We start from the raw sequence: 19,069 nt of genomic DNA, 5'->3' as shown, positions 1-19,069 counted from the left end.
AGGCTGTAGGGCCCCTGTGGTGGCCGCTCCTCGGGGGTTCTCATGTCTGGAATCTGCAGGGCATCCACCTGCTCTGCCTCCCGCACTTTCCATCAAACGTTGTTACTTGGCTCCAGTCTCCTGCTGAGAATCTCATTTTGGGCTCGTGGTCCTCCAGCAGCTCGTCTCAGCTCGACCTTGTTCTTCACCTGCAGAGGAAGCTGCGTGACTGAGCCCCGTGACAGCCCACAGTGAGGGTCTCTCTCATCTGTGGGAAAATTCCAGTTTCTCCCCCAGGAAAATACTCTTCCTCCGAAGCAGTATAATTCCTTCTGGCAGCTGTTGCCAGCTCCCCCCTGCCTCTCAGCAGCAGCGATTAGAGTGGAGCCTCTGTCATGATGTTTGTCTTCCGGCTCCTCACTCAGGAGAGTGAAAACTGGGCTCCCATTGCTTACTGAAGTTTCCCTCTGTGGCCACAGCTCCATACCCTTCTCCCTCACCTCTATGTCTGCTGCATCTGTTCTTTTGCTTCACGACCTGTAGTCCCTCTCTATTCTGAAAGTCAGTCAGCCCCCTTTGGCCCCAGTTAACTCCTCAGCAGCTTCAAACTGGCCACTGCTCCAACTGGCCCTTGTCTTCCCTGACCCTGCCCTGAATCCCCCTTGTCACTGGTGGTCCTGAGTTATCAGCTACACTGAGTGTCCTGTCTCTGCAAGGCCCCCTCCCTCAGCTCTGCAGACCCCACAGAACTTGCTCCAAAGCTTAGGTTGCCTTTCCACCCCCAATGCAGCCCTGCCACTCTCAGCTTCCATCAAGAATCTTCTTTCATACTTGAATGAAGATCTCCATTCAAAGTGAGCTTCCTCACCATCCCTGTCCTTCACCTCCTATCTCTCTGGTCCTAGAGCCATCACATCATCCTCATCATGAGAACCTCTGCTGTAAGTTGAGTAGCTTTTCTGGCTCATGCACTCTCTGCTAGGAGCTTATCTTAGGCTCTTTGGTTCCAAGCTAAAGAAACCACATAAATATGGCTTAAGCCATATATGGCAAGTTTATTAAAATGATGGGGAGATTTCTCATAGAACACCAGGGCAGAAACTCTGGTGACCCTCATAGGGACTATAGTCAGATACTAGACTCCTGCTGGGAGCCCAGATAACCCTCCCTGGGCCACATCATCTGTCTTCTTTGTTTCTCATTGCAGGTAACTTTCTTTGCTTCTTTGTGTCTCTGATGAAAGAAAGTCACCCCAGAAGGCCTGCATTTTCATCATCTTATTTTAAGTGAACAGGACCAATTAAGCTAGAATCTTACGTAATTCTCAATTTTTGAGAAATGAAATTCAGTTGGTACAGCATGGGCCATGTGTCTTCCCAGCATGCACTCAGGTCCACAAGCCAAGCTCAGGAACCCCCTGTGTCCACCTTAGGGCTAAGCCAGAAACAGTTCTCTAAGAGGGAGGTTACTGTATAATGGACAGACATGCAAAGAAAAAACTAAAACTAAAAAACAAACAACCCATCACCTCTACTGCTGTCACAGCAAATTATAAAATGTTAGAACTGGAAGAGCCCTTAGAAACCGTTGAATCTAGATCTTTAATTTCACATGGGATGAAACTGAAGTACAAGTAAGTTAAGTGACTTGCCTAATGTCACTTAGTCAATACTCAGTAAGTATTTGTGGAACAGAAGAAAATTATTTCTAAAGAACTTAATTTCTCAAGATCTTTAACAAAGAATGGTCTCCAAACCTGTGAGGTCAGACTCTCTTTGATTTTGACCAAGAGATTAGAAATGGGTTTGATAATAAATTATGTTACTAATATCTTGGCAGTTCTCTTCTCTCAAGTTGCCTGCTTTTGCCCAAGCAAGGAAACATGGCAGCAGCAGGAGAGGTGACCCCAGGCCTTCCAGTGGAGTCTCCCACGAACAGTGGACAGTTAGAAACAGGCAAACAGACACTTGCTTCTGACCTAAAAGATACCAGTTCAGCGGAGAGGCTGTTGATCTCCACTGTTTAAACCTCAGCACTGTTCACAATCTGGCACAGAATTAATCCCTTAAGAAAGGGATGAAAAAAATGCCATTCAGCACAACATAGTTTGTCATCGCATGCATAATGCAGACTCTCCAATTAGAATGCTACAATTTGAAAACTTTCTTCACAGACTGATGAGAGAGCAATTATTTTAAAGAAGGGAAAACTCAGTCCACTGGGTTTGCCTCAAGTCACTTCTGACTCAAGCCGCAAAGACAGGAGTTTTGAAAACATATTCACTATTGAATTTTGTATCAAAACACCAGCAAGGAGAGCAATTAGTTGCTGTAAACCGAACCCCGGTAATCAATGGTATGCAGCCAGCCAGGGCATTTATGGAAGATGTAAGCAAAATCACATCTGCTAATCAATTACAAAAAGCCCAGCACTTCACTGCTTTTAAGGGAAACTCCACAATGAGTCTGAGGGAGGATGGAGGAGACAGTGTTTAATATCACCAGGCATCTCATGCAGTGCTCATTAGGTAGAGGGGTTCATGGCAACAGCTGAGTACAGACCTGATCTGCACCAATAGATCTTGGCCAGCAGCTTCCTTTATTCAGCCCCTTTTGAAAATAGCTTCTGATGTCTGGGTGGAGGTGTGTAGATGTAGGGGGATATGTTTAAGAAACTCTTCTCAGTTAAGGTCAGAGGGGGTGTGTCTGCCCTGGGCAAGCTCATCGGGCAAACATTCCTTGGCAGATTACAAATCAGAAGTATCTCTGTGTTGTTGCAGGTGCACAGACGTGGGAACAGACTTTGCTGGCAAGGAAAGAAGTGAGGGAGTTGGTGGGTTTTTCAATTGTGCCTTCTTAGAACAAAATTCCTCTCTGTGGAAAAAAAGAGATTGAGCCAATTTTTCCTGTAGTGTCCTTAGACTGTGCTTGCTTTTTTCAGTTGAATCAACAAAGGTATTTTCATGCCTGGCTAAGCCGAAATTCCAAGCAAATATGCATCCTGGCACATGAATTAGAATCTATCTTAAAAATTCCAAAGTGTAAGTGGCTTGATAACCTGAGATCCATCAGTATCCCTTCTCTACTCAGGAGTCACCATGACCCCCCATTTCCAGCCCTCAGGGACTCTTAATAGAGGAATAGAAAGGAGATGTCTCAACCAGTGTGTGCATTTGGCTGCTGTTCAGAAAAAAGAATTTAGGCCAGGAGAAATTATTGAAGTAAAGATCGATAGAGTGAGCTAATAAAAATTAATATCTTCAGCATGCCAACTATGATAGGCAGCAGATTAATATCCGTCAAATATAGAGGGCATCTTGTAAGTCATTAACAAAAGGATAAATATAAGTAGAAAATGGGTAAAATGTTCAAGTTCAATGATAAGTGAAAGGCTGCAAATTAATGACAGAGATTTCATCTATCGAATTGGCAGTGTTTTTAAAGATAATACATGATTATCAGCAGTGACACACAGAAACAGGCATCTCTTATGCACTGCTGGTAGTATGAGTATAAATTGGTTCAGACTTTTGTTTAGGGGAAAGGGAGAAGCGTGCAGCTGTTTGGTAATCGCGTCGAGGCCTCACGTGCCCCGCTCCAGCTTCACCCACAGAAGCTTTCACAGGCAACAGTCATAGATGTAGTGTAAGGACGTTCATCACAGAGTTTTACTAGCAGTGTAATACTGTCACCTACCTAAATGACCACTAATAAGAAGCCGATTAAATAATTTATGGGGCATCCATACAGTGAAATTCCGTGAAGCCAGGACGTGTGATGAGGAAGAGTATTTGATAGATACAAAAGAAACGTACTCATAATACGTCGTTAAGCGAAAGAAACAAGTTACAAGAAAAATTGCACCATGTCTATGTGTTTACACCTGGAATCACAGGTGATGTTCCTTTTAAAACAAACATTTGTCTCAGAACAAGTTGGAGGGCTTATAGGAAAAGCTACTATGGGACAAAATGTGTGCAACCTTAAAAATTCTTTTAATATCCTATTACTCCCAAGAATTTCTACCAGAGCATTTATGGTGCTTACTTATAACTGGTCTTCCTTTTTATCTTCTTCATATCCTATCTCCCACATCCCAGTATTTTTCCATGAAATATTTTGGAATCTAGTTACATTCTATCCCAAAAGGCTTGATTATTTTCATTTGGATACACTGGTAGAAACACTAACTCATGATTATCCAGAAGGATAGGGATTATCATAAAACTGGCTCTGCATCAATGATCCAAAATCCCCTTGAGAAAATAACCTCAACATTGTCTCCCAAAAAGCCTGTTACCAAGGCTGTTAAGTGAAGAGAATGATTAATTAATTTGAAGGGGTTTTTTTCTTGTTTTTAATCTACTCTGGCAAAGTTATAAGTTATTTCAGCCCAGAACATGTATGAAACATACACTATGAACAGAACCCATATGTTCAGAGTAGAATTTTTTAAAAAGAGAAAGATCAACAGTCTTTCTATAATCTTTACAAGAGCTAGACAAACATAGAAACAAAAATTACACTTTTACAAGTTACTCAACATGAATGTAAATTAACAAGCTAACTGCATAAAAGTGCTAAGAAACTAGAATAATATACAAGGAAATGACTAATGAGGGAAATGATTTGCTTTCTTACCAGGCAAACTGGTAAAGAGCAGAATTATTAGACACTTAAAAACAATAGGGTGGAATCCTGTCTGATTCATTCAGAGTACTTTGAGAGATTAAATACTCAGGTGAATTAAGGTGAATATTCAGATAGATTAAGGCAAACTCTGTTTCTGCTTTGCTTAAAAGATGAATTCCAAAATATTAGGTAGTGTGGGTTTAGTCATTGATAGCAAACAAAATTACACTTGAAAATAAGGAACAAAGGGTAAGGGGAAAGGGGAACACAGTGGCATTTCTGATCCCCAATAATAGCATTGTAGGTGACACTAAACTGAGCTTTGCAAGGGTGTTTATTGATTATAATCACAAGATTAAGGAGAAATAATATGAACTACTTTTGTAGAGTCATAGGTGGCAGGTTGTAAATTGGGACCCAGGCCCATAAACTGGGAGTAAAGAAGCACTTGGCAGAAGGATGACAGAAATGGGCTTTGGCCAGGATACCAGGTTTGATGAACCCCCTGTATCTGCCAACACTAACTGAGTATAGACACGTTACCCAACAGTGTTAAGCCTTACTTTCACCGTCTATAATTTGATGAGAGGGGTGCCTGGGTGGCTCAGTCGGTTGAGCATCTAATTCTTGATTTCAGCTCAGGTCATGATCCCAAGGTCATGGGATTGAGCCCCATGTCAGGCTCACTTGCGCTCACTCTCTCTCTCTCTCTCAAATTAAATATTTTGTATTTAGATGGAATATATAAATTAAATATATATGATATATATATATATAATTAAATATATATAATTTGATGAGAAGAATAATGCTTGCTAAGGGGATTTTTGGAAGGATTTAATAAGATAAATTATATAGAGCACTTAACACAGGGACTGGTACACAGTGTGAACATTAAAGGTATGTTGACTATTATGATAATAATCGTCATAACAAATAAACATTCATTGAGTATAGGCTCTTTGAGACACTGTGCCAAGTATTGGGTATAGAAAGATCAAGAACACATAGGCTCTGCCTTTAGGGAGCTCACTTTCTGTTCTAGCTGGTGGAGGAAGCAAATGTGCATGACCAAATATAAAACGGTAAGATATCCTGTATGGGAAGGACTTTGGAAGCTGAAATCATAGAAAACAGTGGTCTCTCGTCCCTCACCACTGTGGCACTGTCAGAAGCAAAATGCTGGACCGAAGTCTAATCCTGTATTGCAATTCTTAGATCCTTTTTTCTTATTATAGGTTTTAAATTGAGGAATAATACACATACAGTGCACAAATCTTTTATATACAGTACGAATGAGTATTTACTGTGTGTATACCCATGAACTACCACTCAGTCAGAGTCCTCACATTTCCAGCATCCTGGAAGGTTCCTTCATACCCTTTCCAATCATTACCTCTCCCAGAGGTAATCACTGTTCTGATTCCTGTCACCATGGATGAATTTTGTCTCTTTTGAGCTTCATGTAAATTAAATTACATAGTCTATGCTTTGGTTCTTATCTGGGCTCAAAAGGAGATAAGAAGAACAGAGCCAAAATAATCAATCTCTAAATAATAAAAAAGTTTTACTAATGAATATGTTTGCTTGTATCTCCAAATCAGATCATTATACTACAGCTATGCAAAAAGTCTGCTAAGAATGAGAAGGAATTTGAAACATGATAGTTAAGGTCATTGGGACTTACTAGTTACTACCAATTAGAAAGCATCCCCATGAACAGGAATCTCAAGGATATCACTTTTGGTCAGCCCAGTCAACTGGAGATGAATCAGGAAGGAGGATTTGGGGCCATCTCACCGATAAGCCAACCAAAGAGCTTTGATAGAGGCTGCCTGAGATTGGGTGACTTGTGAAATAAATTCCTAAAAAGACACTGCTTCTTCTTCAGACTGACTCCACCTCCTCCTACCATACTTTTGCTGGGATTCTCTTCCTTTTTCCAGTCCTGGAAGTGTGGTGGGGCAAAGGAGGCAGGGAGGAGGGGTACAGCAGACATGGATTCACTCATGCCCACAGCCTCAGAAAACAGCCAGTGAGAACATTCACAGCATTCTTAACGTATTTTTCTTTGTTCAGGTTATTACTTTGGGACTGTGATGATCGAAGCTATAGCTACTACGTTGAGGTTTCCACCAACCAGCAACAATGGACCATGGTGGCCGACAGAACTAAAGTCTCTTGCAAGTAAGTTACATCATTTCTCAGAATTTATTACAAGTTAAAAGAGTCTTATCTGATGAATTCAGAAGTTTCTAATGAAGATTTGTGGAATCACCAAATTACGTTCTTATTTGGAGGTTGAAAACATCCTAATGATCCTTCATTTCAATTTTGACTATTAAGTACTTCGGTGAGAATTTATATGCTCAAACAAACTTTCCTTATTTTGTGGTTTGAACTTGACTCTTGAAAGTGACATGTAGGGGCGCTTGGGTGGCTCAGTTGGTTGAGCGTCCAACTCTTGATTTCGGCTTGGGTCATGATCCCAGGGTCAGTCGTGGGGTCAAGCCCTGCGGAGCCTGCTTCGTATTCTCTCTCTCTCTCTCTCCCTCTCTCTCTCCCTCCCTCTCTCTCTCCCTCCCTCTCTCTCTCCCTCCCTCTCTCTCTCTCTCCCTCCCTCCCTCTCTCTCTCCCTCCCTCCCTCTCTCTCTCCCTCCCTCTCTCTCTCCCTCCCTCCCTCCCTCTCTCTCTCTCTCTCCCTCCCTCTCTCTCTCCCTCCCTCTCTCTCTCCCTCCCTCTCTCTCTCTCTCCCTTTCTCTCTCTCTCTCTCTCTCTCCCTCCCTCCTCCTTTTCCCCTCTCCCCATCTCACACTCTCTTGCTCTCCCTCTAAAAATAATAATAATAATAATAATAATAATAATTTTAAAATAAATAAAATAAGTAAAAATTAAAAAAAGAAAATGGCATGTACCTGAGCAGGGAAAAGAAGGATTTCCATATGCAATCCTCTTTTGTGTCCCTGCCCCCGTCACTGCACACTACCTCTTTAGAACTTGTTTCTTCCTTCGAGAATTTTGCTGATGTGATACACACTTTAGTAGTTATTCTGGGACTCCATTTTCCAGCCACATATGATTCTCAAGGTTAGCTTTAAATATTTATCTCATCTCAGTGTTAGCTACACTGTTACCTAAACCAAAGAAAGCTTGATATGTAGGTCTCTAGTCATTTAATGTATATGGCATTGAGCCTCTGCATTTACGTTGTTGTAGGGGAAGCTAGGAGGAAGGATTATGTGGGTTCTGACTGGCCTGAGATCATGACTAGAATGATTATTTACATGTGTATATACCCATATAACTCACTCAGATCAAGATTAGCATGTTTCCAGCATCTTAGAATCATACCTTTTCCCAAACATTACCTAAAAAGAGCTCAGTGCCTTTTTGTGTAGAGCCAGATTCACTGGGAGGCAAGGTAAAGAAAATAGCTGCGATTTCTCTTTTTTTTTTTTATTATTGAAATATGATTCACATACCATAAAATTCACCCTTTTAAATGCACAATTTAGTGATTTTTAGTGTATTCACACTGTTGTACAGTCATCCCTACTATCTAATGTTTCAAACATTTTCATCCCCCCGCAAAAGGACACCTCCTACCCATTAGCAGTCTTTTCATCTCCTTCCAGTTCCCACAGCCCCTCACCACTAGTAAGCTCCCTTCTGTCTCTATGGATTTGCACATTCTGAACATTTCATACAAGTGGAATTAAATAGTATGTGATCTCCTCTAGCTGTTTTCACTTAGTACATATTTTTTTTCAAACTTATTTTTTGTGTTGCAGCACGTGTCAGCATTCCATTCCTTTTTACTGACTGAATAATATTCTATCATATGGAAATATATATGTCACATTTTGTTTATCCATTCATCAGTGGGTGAACATTTGAGTTATTTGCACTTTTTGGCTAAAATGAGTATTTCTGCTGGGACATTCCTGTGCAAGATTTTGTATGAACATACGTTTTCAGTCCTTTTGGATCTATTCCTAGCAGTAGACTTGCTGGGTTTTATGCTAACTCTGTGTTTAAGTTTTTGAGGAACTGCCAGACTTTTCCACAACAGCTGCACCATCTTGCATTCCCACAAGCAATACAGGAAGGTTCCAATTTCTTCACATTCTTGCCAGTACTTGTCACTGTCTATCTTCTCGTTCATGGTATCCTAGTGAGAGTGAAGTGGTGGTTTAAATTTGCATTTTCCTCGTGGCTAATGATGTTGAACGTCTTTTCATGTACTTACTTGGCCAGGATTTCATAATAGCATCAATAACGGCTTGTTTGATGCAATGTCTGACACACTTACCGTCATTATTATAGTACTTATCTTAGAGCATGTTTAATGTTTGCATTGGTTAAGGTAACACTTGCTGCTGTGACAAAAAGTGGCTTCAACATTCCAATGCCTTAACACAGTAGCTATTTCTCAATCATGCAACAGTCAGTAGGGGTGTTTGTGGTTGTCAGGTGGCTCTTCTCCACACATGACTGAAGAACCCAGGCATCTTCCTTCTTGTGGCTCTGCCCTCTCCTAGGGCCTCAGCAGCAGCATCTGCATCTGGTTGGCAAATGGGGAAAGAACAGAAAGAAGGTATACCTGGCTCTTCTGAACGGCCTTGGCCTAGGTGTAGTGACCATCCCTTCCACTTATATTCCACTGGGGAGAAGTAGTCAGTTACCACATTGGATGCTGGTCGGGCTGGGAAGCATGGCTCTGCTGGGCAGCCACTTCTCAGTGGAGCACACATCTTGTGGCCATCTCTGCGATTGGATGAGAAAACTAGCAATTATTCAGTAACTGGTATTCCATCACTTTCCTGTATTTTGTCTCATTTTTTCCTGAATATAAAACACCTTGTGGGATATTGTCCTCTCTTTCTAAAAGAGAAAATGAAGGGCTCTTTCCATTGTACCTCAAAGCATTACTAAAGAGGGTTAAACCAAGCTAGATGATGGAAACAGGGAAATGAAGTGATTACCTTATTTCCAAGCTCCCAGAACCCTTTCCATACAATAGGAAGGCCTTCAAGGCCCATGAACAACTGCCCATTTATCTTTTCAGAGCCATTGCTCATTGAGTATACAGCTCACAGGCCAGACCCTCTGCTTCCCCATCTTTTACACATCTCACTGGTTACCATCACCCATCTTGTCTGTCATTTTATGTTATAAATTAGATTCCTCATCTCTTTATGTCCCCCTACTGAAGGTGTTATACAGTATGAGTTTTTGACAAGAACTGGTTGACTAACTGCTGACACAGATACATATTATAATGGTTTTATATTTATTCAAATGGGTTTTTGCTTGATTCAAAAAGGCATTCACTCATTAAGTCCTTCCCATTAGCTTTGTATTAAGTCATTGACATCTTCCCCCCCCCTTTTTTTTTATATTTTATGTCCATTAGTTGGTGGATTTAAATAATTTATGTTTTTAACCTTCCATGTTAGCACATATATGCTACAGCAATAGGTGTTTTAGAGATTAATAAATAAATAATATATTTTAAGAGTAAGAAGGCAAGTGCCTGTTAACCCCCTAAGAATCAGTGGAACCAAAGGTTATGATTTTATGTTTATAGGTATAACCCAGATCTGTTGTGCCTTTCATTTTTTAGTTAGGTATTAAAAAATATAATAGAAGATATGCAGATGATAAAACAGGAAAGCCTTCCCTTTTTAACTAATATACTCTAGAGCAGTCCTTGAGAAGATTCTACTAGCTTCAAAAATTATAGCCTGCTTTTTATTGAAATAAAGTATGTGAGTCATGTTATGAATGAAATTCTATAGGATCTTTAGAGATCACAGCCCTGCCTCTTGATAGCACTCTACCCATGTCAGGAAATTAAATGACAGACTTTGGACAGACCTGGAGAATGAGATTCTCCAAATGTCTTCCCTTAAGACCCTATGCTCCTAGAACAGGACGTTTTCCTTTATTGCTACCCTGAGTCCTTTCGGCTATAGCTGCAGCTTTGCTTGCTTTACTTTTAGGATAAAGGTTTATTTACCATCACAGGTAGCCATGTTTTTGAATAGGCAGATTTTGGGTGTTTTCCAGCTTTTTCGGAAATAATTGGTATATAACATTGTGTAAGTGTATGGTATTCAATGCAATGAGATATATAGCAAAGTGATCACCACAATAAGTTTACTTGACACAACTACCATCTCACATATCACATAGTTACAGGTTTTTTTTCTTGTGATGAGAACTATTAAGATCTCTTACCAACTTTCAAATATGCAATAGTTTCGTTTGCTGTACATTACATCCCCAGAACTTACTTATCTTGTAACTGGAGGTTTGTGCTTTTTGATCCCCTTCACCCATTCCCCCCCACACACACGCCCCTCTGGCAACCACCAATCTGTTGTTTCCATAAATTCGGTTTTTGTTTTTAAGATTACTCGTTTAAGTAAGATCATACAGTATTGTCTTTCTCTGTGTGACCTTTTTCATTTAGCATAATACCCTCAAGGTTTATCCATGTTTTTGCAAATGATTTTCTGAAATTACTTTTTACCCCTCTTTTTTCACATAATATAATTCTGTACCTTTTAGCTTTATTCCAAAGACGTCACCTTCAGTCTTTGATTCCTTTTCTCTACCGTCTTCTAAATTGTTGAGCCCTACATCTGTTTTGATACAGTAAGGCACTAATAGCAGTTTTTTTTATTATAAATGTAAAACATGCATGAAAGATTAATTTAAACAATACAGGAAGATAGAAGTGAAAAGTAAAATTTTATCTTCCCATCTTGTGCTCAGAAGTACTTTTGACTTTTTTTTTTTTAGTTTTCATAACGTCTCAACTATAAATAATATTTTTATATCTGTTTATTAATTTATCAGCTTTATTAACTTAACTACCTCTCATTTTTTGTTATATTTTTCTCTTTAGTCCTGCTATTACTTACCTTTTAAAATTAAACAATATACTGGGGCGCCTGAGTGGCTCAGTCAGTTAAGCATCTGACTTTGGCTCAGGTCATGATCTCATGATCCGTGAGTTCAAGCCCCACATCGAGCTCTGTGCTGTCAGTTCAGAGCCTGGACCCTGCTTCAGATCCTGTGTCTCCCTCTCTCTCTGCCCCTCCCCCACTCATGCCCTGTCTCTCTCTGTCTCTCAAAAAAATGAATAAATGTTAAAAAATTAAAAATTAAATTAAACGATATACTTAAACCTCTATTTTTTGATCCATCAATTGTAGATAGTATTTCTTTACTCTCCCTACTATGTATGAAGAAATTACCACCCTACATTTCCCTTTCCCATCTTCTGTTAACTGTCCCACCACATTGACATTTTAAAGATTTATGATACTTATTTTCTGTTGGGTAACTTATTTTCTGTTGGGTAACTTATATTTAACTTAAGTTAAATCTTCCATGTGTTAACTATAAATTGGTCCTGAAAAGGGAAAGCCAGTAAAACCTCATTATAATATTATGATTATGTAAACATTATTCACTACAGATCTATAATTCAGTGGATCTATAGTAAGGGAAATATTATTCTATATCACTAAACTTGTGTCCCTCTTGAAACAATTGTACTGTGTTCAGATCAAATAGATTTGGTTTTCTTACAAGTGCTCAGAATTATTCTACAAGTAATAAATAAGTAGCTTCATATTAGCCAGCTTTTTGTTTTCTTGGAGTTTCTAATTACCTCTTTTTTCCTGTTTACAGAAGCTTCTGGGGCACACTATTTGTTCATTGGTTAATTTTGAACAGACTGCTTCCTAGGCCTATATATATATAGCTTACAATTCTTTTTCTTTCTAGGTTGGTTTTCACTTTTTCTTGGATTTCTTTTTCTTCTTGTAGCATGTGGGTAAAGGGTTAACAAACCCCTGTTTGCTTTGCAGTGAGATACTGACCTTGGGCCCAGTTACCTTTTTAGATCTTTTCTCCTGAAAACATGATAGAAGTAGAATGTCGGCTATTAGACGACATTGCTTATGATGAAAATTACCCCTAACAAATTGCATCTGGCCTGGAAGGACTGTAAATATCTGGTTGGAAGCTATAGCTTTGGGTTTCCTGAGTACAATAACTTTTGTGACTGGGCATGTCCCTTGTGAAAATTCTAGGATCTTTGTTTATGGAGCTATTACAAGAGATAATAGTTTGGATTTGGAATGTGGGGTTTCTAAGCCAGAGTGGCTCCACCCCTGCCCACTCACCTGAGCTGTCCTCTTGTGTGCCAGCAGGAATAGCTCCCGTACAGTTGCATAGACCACTACAAGGACTCCCACTAAGGAGAAATGCTTGCTGCTGCTCTAGTGGCATGGTCTTCTGTTCGCTCCCCTGCATGAATCCGAAGCCAAGTAGAACTTGGTTGGGTCTCAGTCAAGATCTCTCAGAGGCATTGCACAGAGTAAATGTATTCAGAATTGTTTTCAGAAACAAAGGGTATGTAGAAGGCAAATTTTTAGAATTCTTGCATGCCTGAATCATAGTTTGGGTATAGAACTCCATTCCTTCAGCATTTTGAAAGCTTGGATTTATTGCTGTCTTGCATCTAATGTTGCTGATGAGAAATCTGATAGAATCTGATTCTTCTTATTTGTAGTAATGTATTTTTCCCTATAGAAGCCTTAGAATCCTCTCATTATTGGAGGTGTTAAATTTCACAATGATATGTCTGGATGTGGACCATTTTCATTTATCCTGCTTAGTTTGCTTCATTATGGAGATCTGCCCAGCTCCCCACTGATTTATAAATAATATTTCATCCACCTGCCATTTTCTAGAAATTCACAAAAATTTTGATTTGCTTATATCCTTCCCTCCAGTTTGCAGCACCTTTATGAGTGTATTTCCTTTGTATTTCTTTGATGTCACCTCATTGGTTTTCAGGAAGGGAGAAAGGTCAGTGTGCCTACAGTGTCATCCATCGTGAACCTGAATTCCCTAAAGCTCTATTACACGGGCTGTTGATACTCCCCAGTGACCCTAAATCCTTTGCCTTTCCTTCCTTGTGCCTGGCTGCCCTTGTCCCATGTTATATAGCTGTCTTTTTTCCTGCTAGCATGTACTCCTTAACATATTGACCTCATTCATGTTCATTTTTTAACCATTTCTTCACTTTGTCCTGGTCCCATTGACTGATAATTTTGTCTGTAGAAGTAGTAATGACCTCAGCCATTTTCTTTCCAAGACTGTGCCCTTTGCAAACGTTTTGGCAAATATAAATAAATTATCAGATATAAAGAATTAATCATTGATAATGCTGAATTTTTTTCCACTTGAGAATTCTATGATCATAATTTAGAACTACCTAGGATTTCTAGTTTTTAGCTGAATTTGCTCACAAGCTATCTGTCTGCCTGCCAGATATATTATCCAGATTCCCTTTTAAATAAGTTTTTATCTCCAACCTAAGTGTTCATTAAAAATGTTGTGAAAGAGTTTTTAATAACTTAAGAAAATACTTATATAATAAGATATTTTTAAAGCAGAGTACAGAACTGTAAGAGTATTATATCACAAGTAGAAAAAGAAATATGGAAGAAGAAAGCCAGATGGAAATACACCAAAATGTTGTTAGGGGCTGCCTCTATGTACTGGGATTATGTAAAGTATTTCTAGTTTTCTATATTTTTGACCAATTTACATATATTTCTTTTACAATCAAAAAGAAGACTGTATTTGAAAAGATTTTTTTTTTCTTGCTGCAGCCATAAATGTTTTGTAGATGTTTGTCCTTGCCTTTATTTGAGTAGCATATGCTAGCAGAGTGCATGGTTTATTCACTGCCAGCAATAAATTAAAGAAATTAAGTAAGTGCTGTCCATAGCAATATCCTAGTAGCTTTTCAGAACCTTGCAGCCACTTACCCCAAGCACGAGTTGTGCTTTCCTGAAAAGGACACCTGAGCTGCCTCTTCCCGTGAGCCTCTTAAAGCCCCATTCTGGGAGAGTGCTTCCTCCTTTTGCCTTTCCCCAGGACTTCAAAAGTCCATTTCTACCTGGGTGTTCCCTCTCATAGAGGTCTGGCCTGCTTGAGACCTTGGAGCAGTCCCATGGATCAGGCAGTTTCTATAGCATCTTAACTTTAAACGTTTCTCCCCTGTGCGTTCCCTGAGGAGCACTTTGACAGCCTCAGTCACCTGGCAGGGCCTCTGTGGGGTCAGCTCACCTTCTCCCTGGGCTTCAGCATGATGATATTAATATGCGAGAAGCAGTGTGTCCTCCTTGCTGAATATACTGTCATTTAGTCCTGGCGAAGGGCAACTCTTTCTGTCCTGGGGTCTGTTTCCATAGTTGATGCTATTTATTCACCAGGAACCTGAGAAAGAGGAGTCATGTTTCTTTTTCTGAGTGCTGCAGTGGTTGAGGACAATGGGATAAATTAAAGGTGCAGAGTTACAGCCTCAGAAAACTCTTCTAAAGCATAGCAAGATTGAAAAATGAGACATTTGAACCTAGGCTATTTACCTTGCCTGCGATTTTCTGCATCTTCTTTGCCATTGTCAGTGCTAAAGTTGAAAAAGCCTTCTTTCCGCCAGCTTTGTTTCTTAGCCTGACCCTTAACAAAACGAAAATCTTGGGCTGATTCCAGGAGGTCACAGCTAACCATGTGACCCTGGGGGTTGTGTGTAGAGAGCTCGCACCACTAATGTGATGCAATAGAACGAAAGTGGGTTTTAAAGAAGGAAATGTCTCCTCCATTGAGACCGCTGACAGAAAAAGTTCATACCAAGTGTCAAGTTTTAGTTTCCAGGACAGGATTGCAGCTCTTGGCTGTGGCAGAGGTCCTATATTGAAATATTACTAGTTCTTGCAAGTCTGTGCTGTGCTAACAGACGGTCACCCTCACCTGCCCAGCTGCCCATCCCCGTGAGGTTGGAGGAGTACACTTGCCTGCTCCTTCAAGAAGAGTGAGCCAATTAATGGGCTCTGCTTGTGTAATTGTCACTGTTAAAATGCTCTATGGAGATTTTATTTTTCTCTTTTCAGACTTAATTCCATTTTTCTACACAGCATTTGACAGTAATGAAAAAAGCCAGTCATGTTCTTTCCTGTGTTTTTTTTAAAGGGCAAAAGCATTGGTGTTAATTTTGTCACGAGTCTTAGAACTTGAACGATAAAGAAATATGGACTTGTAAGAGAAATGGCAAAAAAAAAAATGAAAAATGAAAAAAATAACAGAATTCAGATAGCACACACACACACACACACACACACACACACACACACGGAGGACAAGTCTGGTACTAGGCAGACCCCTGTGTTAATGAGAAGATGTCAGAGCCTGCCTTGTAGAAGGCATCTGTCTATTAGACTTGGAGACACTTGTTAATCAAACTGTTATTTATGCAGTTATAAAGTACCAGAAATAGATGAATATTCTGGAGTAGAAAACATCAGTAAGGAGTCAGTTACTCATACCTACTCATCTAGAGAAAGTGTTTATCTGTTGTTATACATAAACTTTTTATGCAAAACTTTACCCATATGTTGGAAGCCATGTGGATAGTAGATTTTTATGCAAAGTATGTGAACTAAGTTCTGAATTTAGATATCAACAGGTTCTGTGGACCACCACTGGGAAGGCCTCTCCACACCACAACACTTGATGAAGGAGCATGAAGGAAATGAAATCCCCTCAGATAGCAAATGACCAGAAGGAAGAAGCTAAGAGCTCTTTTCCCTCCCCTTACTTAACCCAGGAGCCACGTTACTCTGTGAAGACAATAATTTTTCCGTGCCTATTAAAAAAAAGAACAAAACAAAACAAAGCATACCTCAGTAAAACTTTCTCAATGAGCTGTGTGAACACACTTAAAATATGCACGGTCAGAAAGATTTTTCTTTCATTATGGTAATGACTTTCATGTTAATATTACATTCTAAATGACAAAAATCAATCAAGAGCACACTAGCCCAACTACAGTCATCTCTGTCCTGTCCTCCACTCCGCTAATTGCCCCCACCATGGTCTCTGTATACCATCCCTCAAGTTACTTACTATAGCCAGAGTGGCACATCTGAAGCACAATTCTGATATTATATCTGCATGAACCCTTAACTGGCTTCCCATTGCTCTCTGGATAAAGACCCAAATTCTTCACATGATATAGACTACCTACACAATCTGGCCCCCTCCTGCCTCTGCAGGCATTTCCTGCATCAGTCTTCCTATGCTCTCTATGTTCACATCAGCCTGGCTTCCTCTCAGGCCCCACCATGCATCATGCTGTCTGCCCTCCCACAGAGCCTTTGCACACGTCATGACCTCTGTCTGGAACCCACACCTTGTGCTTTGACTGGCTAACCCCCATTGTCCTTGACTCACGGGCCACTTTCTCAGGAAAATCTACCCTGACCACCCATCTCAATCAGAGTGCTTTTTTATTCCGTCTCGTAGAACCAAGCTATTTTCCTTCACAGCTGATACTGCAGTTTGCAGGGACCCATTCCTTAGCATAGTATTAGGTCACTGTTTTTCCTCTCTGCTAGAATGTAAGCTCCATCAGGGCAGGGATGTGGTCCATTTCATTCTTACCCATGGTAGCCTAGCAAGGACCTAGCACTTGTTGTTTGAATGAATGGTTGGATAAGCACTACCACTCTGTCTCTGATCATGATACATGTTGGTTTCATTTGTCCTGCAACTATCTGGAGCTGTTGTCTTCACAGGGCTCAATCTGGAAGTCTGTCCATCCCAGTTCAGAGGCTGTCACATGGAGCAAAGGAGAGTTTGTGGGAGAGCATAAAAGGTGCTCGTTGACCCTGATCATGTAGTCCTTGTAGAACTAGGAATATGTCTTCCCAACTTCTCTTTATGAATCCATTATTGATCTGCCATCATTGATTCATTCACAGCCTTATTTCACAGATTCAGTCCTTGCCAGAGGTTCAGTTTGCTCTGGTCTCTGCATCTATCCTTGCCCCTCAAGTTAATGACTTGGATCCCCCAGTAACAGTTTATCACTCGAGATTGGTTACTGGCTGGAAGTCCATTACCTTTATTTTTAACCACTCTTAGAGTGAAGTTTTTCTTTACAGAGGGGCCATGTGATTTACAGACTGTTGGCCAGCTGTGCCCTTTCACCTCGGAAATTGATTTGATTTAAAATCCCAAGTTTGTCAGCTTAATATGTTTTAATTGCTTCTCTGGATTTTTAGAGGAAAAGGTTAAAAAAAAACAAACAAACAAACAAAAAAACACCTGGCCTTATTCTCCAGAAGGGAACTCCAAACCAGTTGCCAAGGCAGTCCATGTACCTGTCCCACCAGGGTAGAGTTTGTCCAACCGAACAGACCTTACTCTGAAGTCCTGGAGCTCTGAACGATAAAGAAGTATGGACCTGTAAGAGGAATGGCAAAAAATGAAAAATGAAAACCTTCCCCTGGTTTCAGGATGGCTGCGGAGGGTCCTGTCCCAGCACTGTCCAGACGGGTGCTCAGGAGGTACCCCTTACCATGACCGAGCCTTACCATGACCTTCCCTGAGAGAGGCATTGCCGTTAAAAGCAATGCAGATAGCCCCTCAAGGGGCCTCCAGTCAGAGTCACATAACCTCAGTGAAGGCAAGCAAGTTGAGCACACAGTGACACTAGAATAGCAGTCCTCATAGAAATCCATTTATAAAAATGAATAGTCAGCATGCACATCTGCAAAAAGAAAGTAGAGCCTATTTGTTAGGCAGTAAACAAAGGCAGTGGGAAGGAAAGTCAGTATAGTTTGATCATATCTGGTTAAAGTGGCCTGCCTCGTTTGTCTCTGGGTCCAAGTGAGGAGTGCTGTCTTGGTAATCTCACCATGATTAATGCTGACTCAGCTCTAGCCCAGAGTGTGAAGGAGCTCATATTTCTTCTAAGTTAAAAAAAAGAAAAAGGAAAGGGATGCCTGGGTGGCTCAGTCAAGTTTCCGACTCTTGATTTCAGATCAGGTCATGATCTTGGAGTTTGTGAGATCCAGCCCCACACTGACTCACATTGGGCTCCATGCTAGCAGTGTGGAGCCTGCTTTGGATTCTCTCTCTTCCTCTCTCTCTCTGCCCTTTCCCCACTCCTGCATGCACTCTCTCTCTGTCTCAAAAAAAAAAAAAAAGACACTTAAAAAAAGAAAAAGGAAAAAGTGTTCCTGTGAATTCAGAGATCCAGCATGCATATAGAACCAATTTTTAGAGCTAAAAGGGCACTTTTCCTTGGCTCTCTGATTTATTCTCTTGGCTTCAGCTGTCTCTTTCATTCATATTTTCCATTAAACATTGGCCCCGTCTAGAATGGCTTTTCAAACTCACCTTGTCTAAAACTGAGCTTATCATCTTTCCCTGTAAGCCTCTTGTCCTTTGATGTCCCTGCTTGTGTTGGTGGTAAACCCCTTCTCCTGGGCATCTTTTACCCTTTGACTCTGGCCTTCTCCTTGCCCCTCCACAGCCATTCAGGAACCATGTCTTCTCTGTTACACCCTTTTTTCTTTATTCTG

The 19,069-nt window shown here is 40.4% G+C and overlaps 1 protein-coding gene and 1 long non-coding RNA gene across 7 annotated transcripts in view; one reads left to right on the top strand and one right to left on the bottom strand.

Moving 5' to 3' along the window:
- The window catches only part of BTBD9 (BTB domain containing 9), a 413,308-nt gene that overhangs the window by 324,765 nt on the left and 69,474 nt on the right, over positions 1-19,069 (top strand). For 4 of the 6 annotated variants that reach the window (XM_042938624.1, XM_042938625.1, XM_042938626.1 and 1 more), the window contains exon 9: positions 6,690-6,797. In XM_042938624.1, the coding sequence (XP_042794558.1) occupies positions 6,690-6,797 (108 nt within the window). Of the gene's footprint in view, positions 1-6,689; positions 6,798-16,154; positions 17,793-19,069 lie in introns of those variants that run through there. The other 2 variants (XM_042938628.1, XM_042938629.1) reach the window with 2 other exon arrangements.
- On the bottom strand, positions 8,974-13,259 carry LOC122219863. The gene is made up of 2 exons (XR_006202585.1): positions 12,815-13,259; positions 8,974-9,377 (listed from the first exon to the last, which is right to left on the bottom strand). It is a non-coding gene; the product is annotated as an uncharacterized LOC122219863 (long non-coding RNA).

This window comes from Panthera leo, chromosome B2 (assembly GCF_018350215.1).
Source record: "Panthera leo isolate Ple1 chromosome B2, P.leo_Ple1_pat1.1, whole genome shotgun sequence".
NCBI classification, from domain to species: domain Eukaryota; kingdom Metazoa; phylum Chordata; class Mammalia; order Carnivora; family Felidae; genus Panthera; species Panthera leo.
The sequence above is the reverse complement of the archived record's forward strand: the minus strand, read 5'-3'. Positions and strand labels throughout refer to the sequence as shown.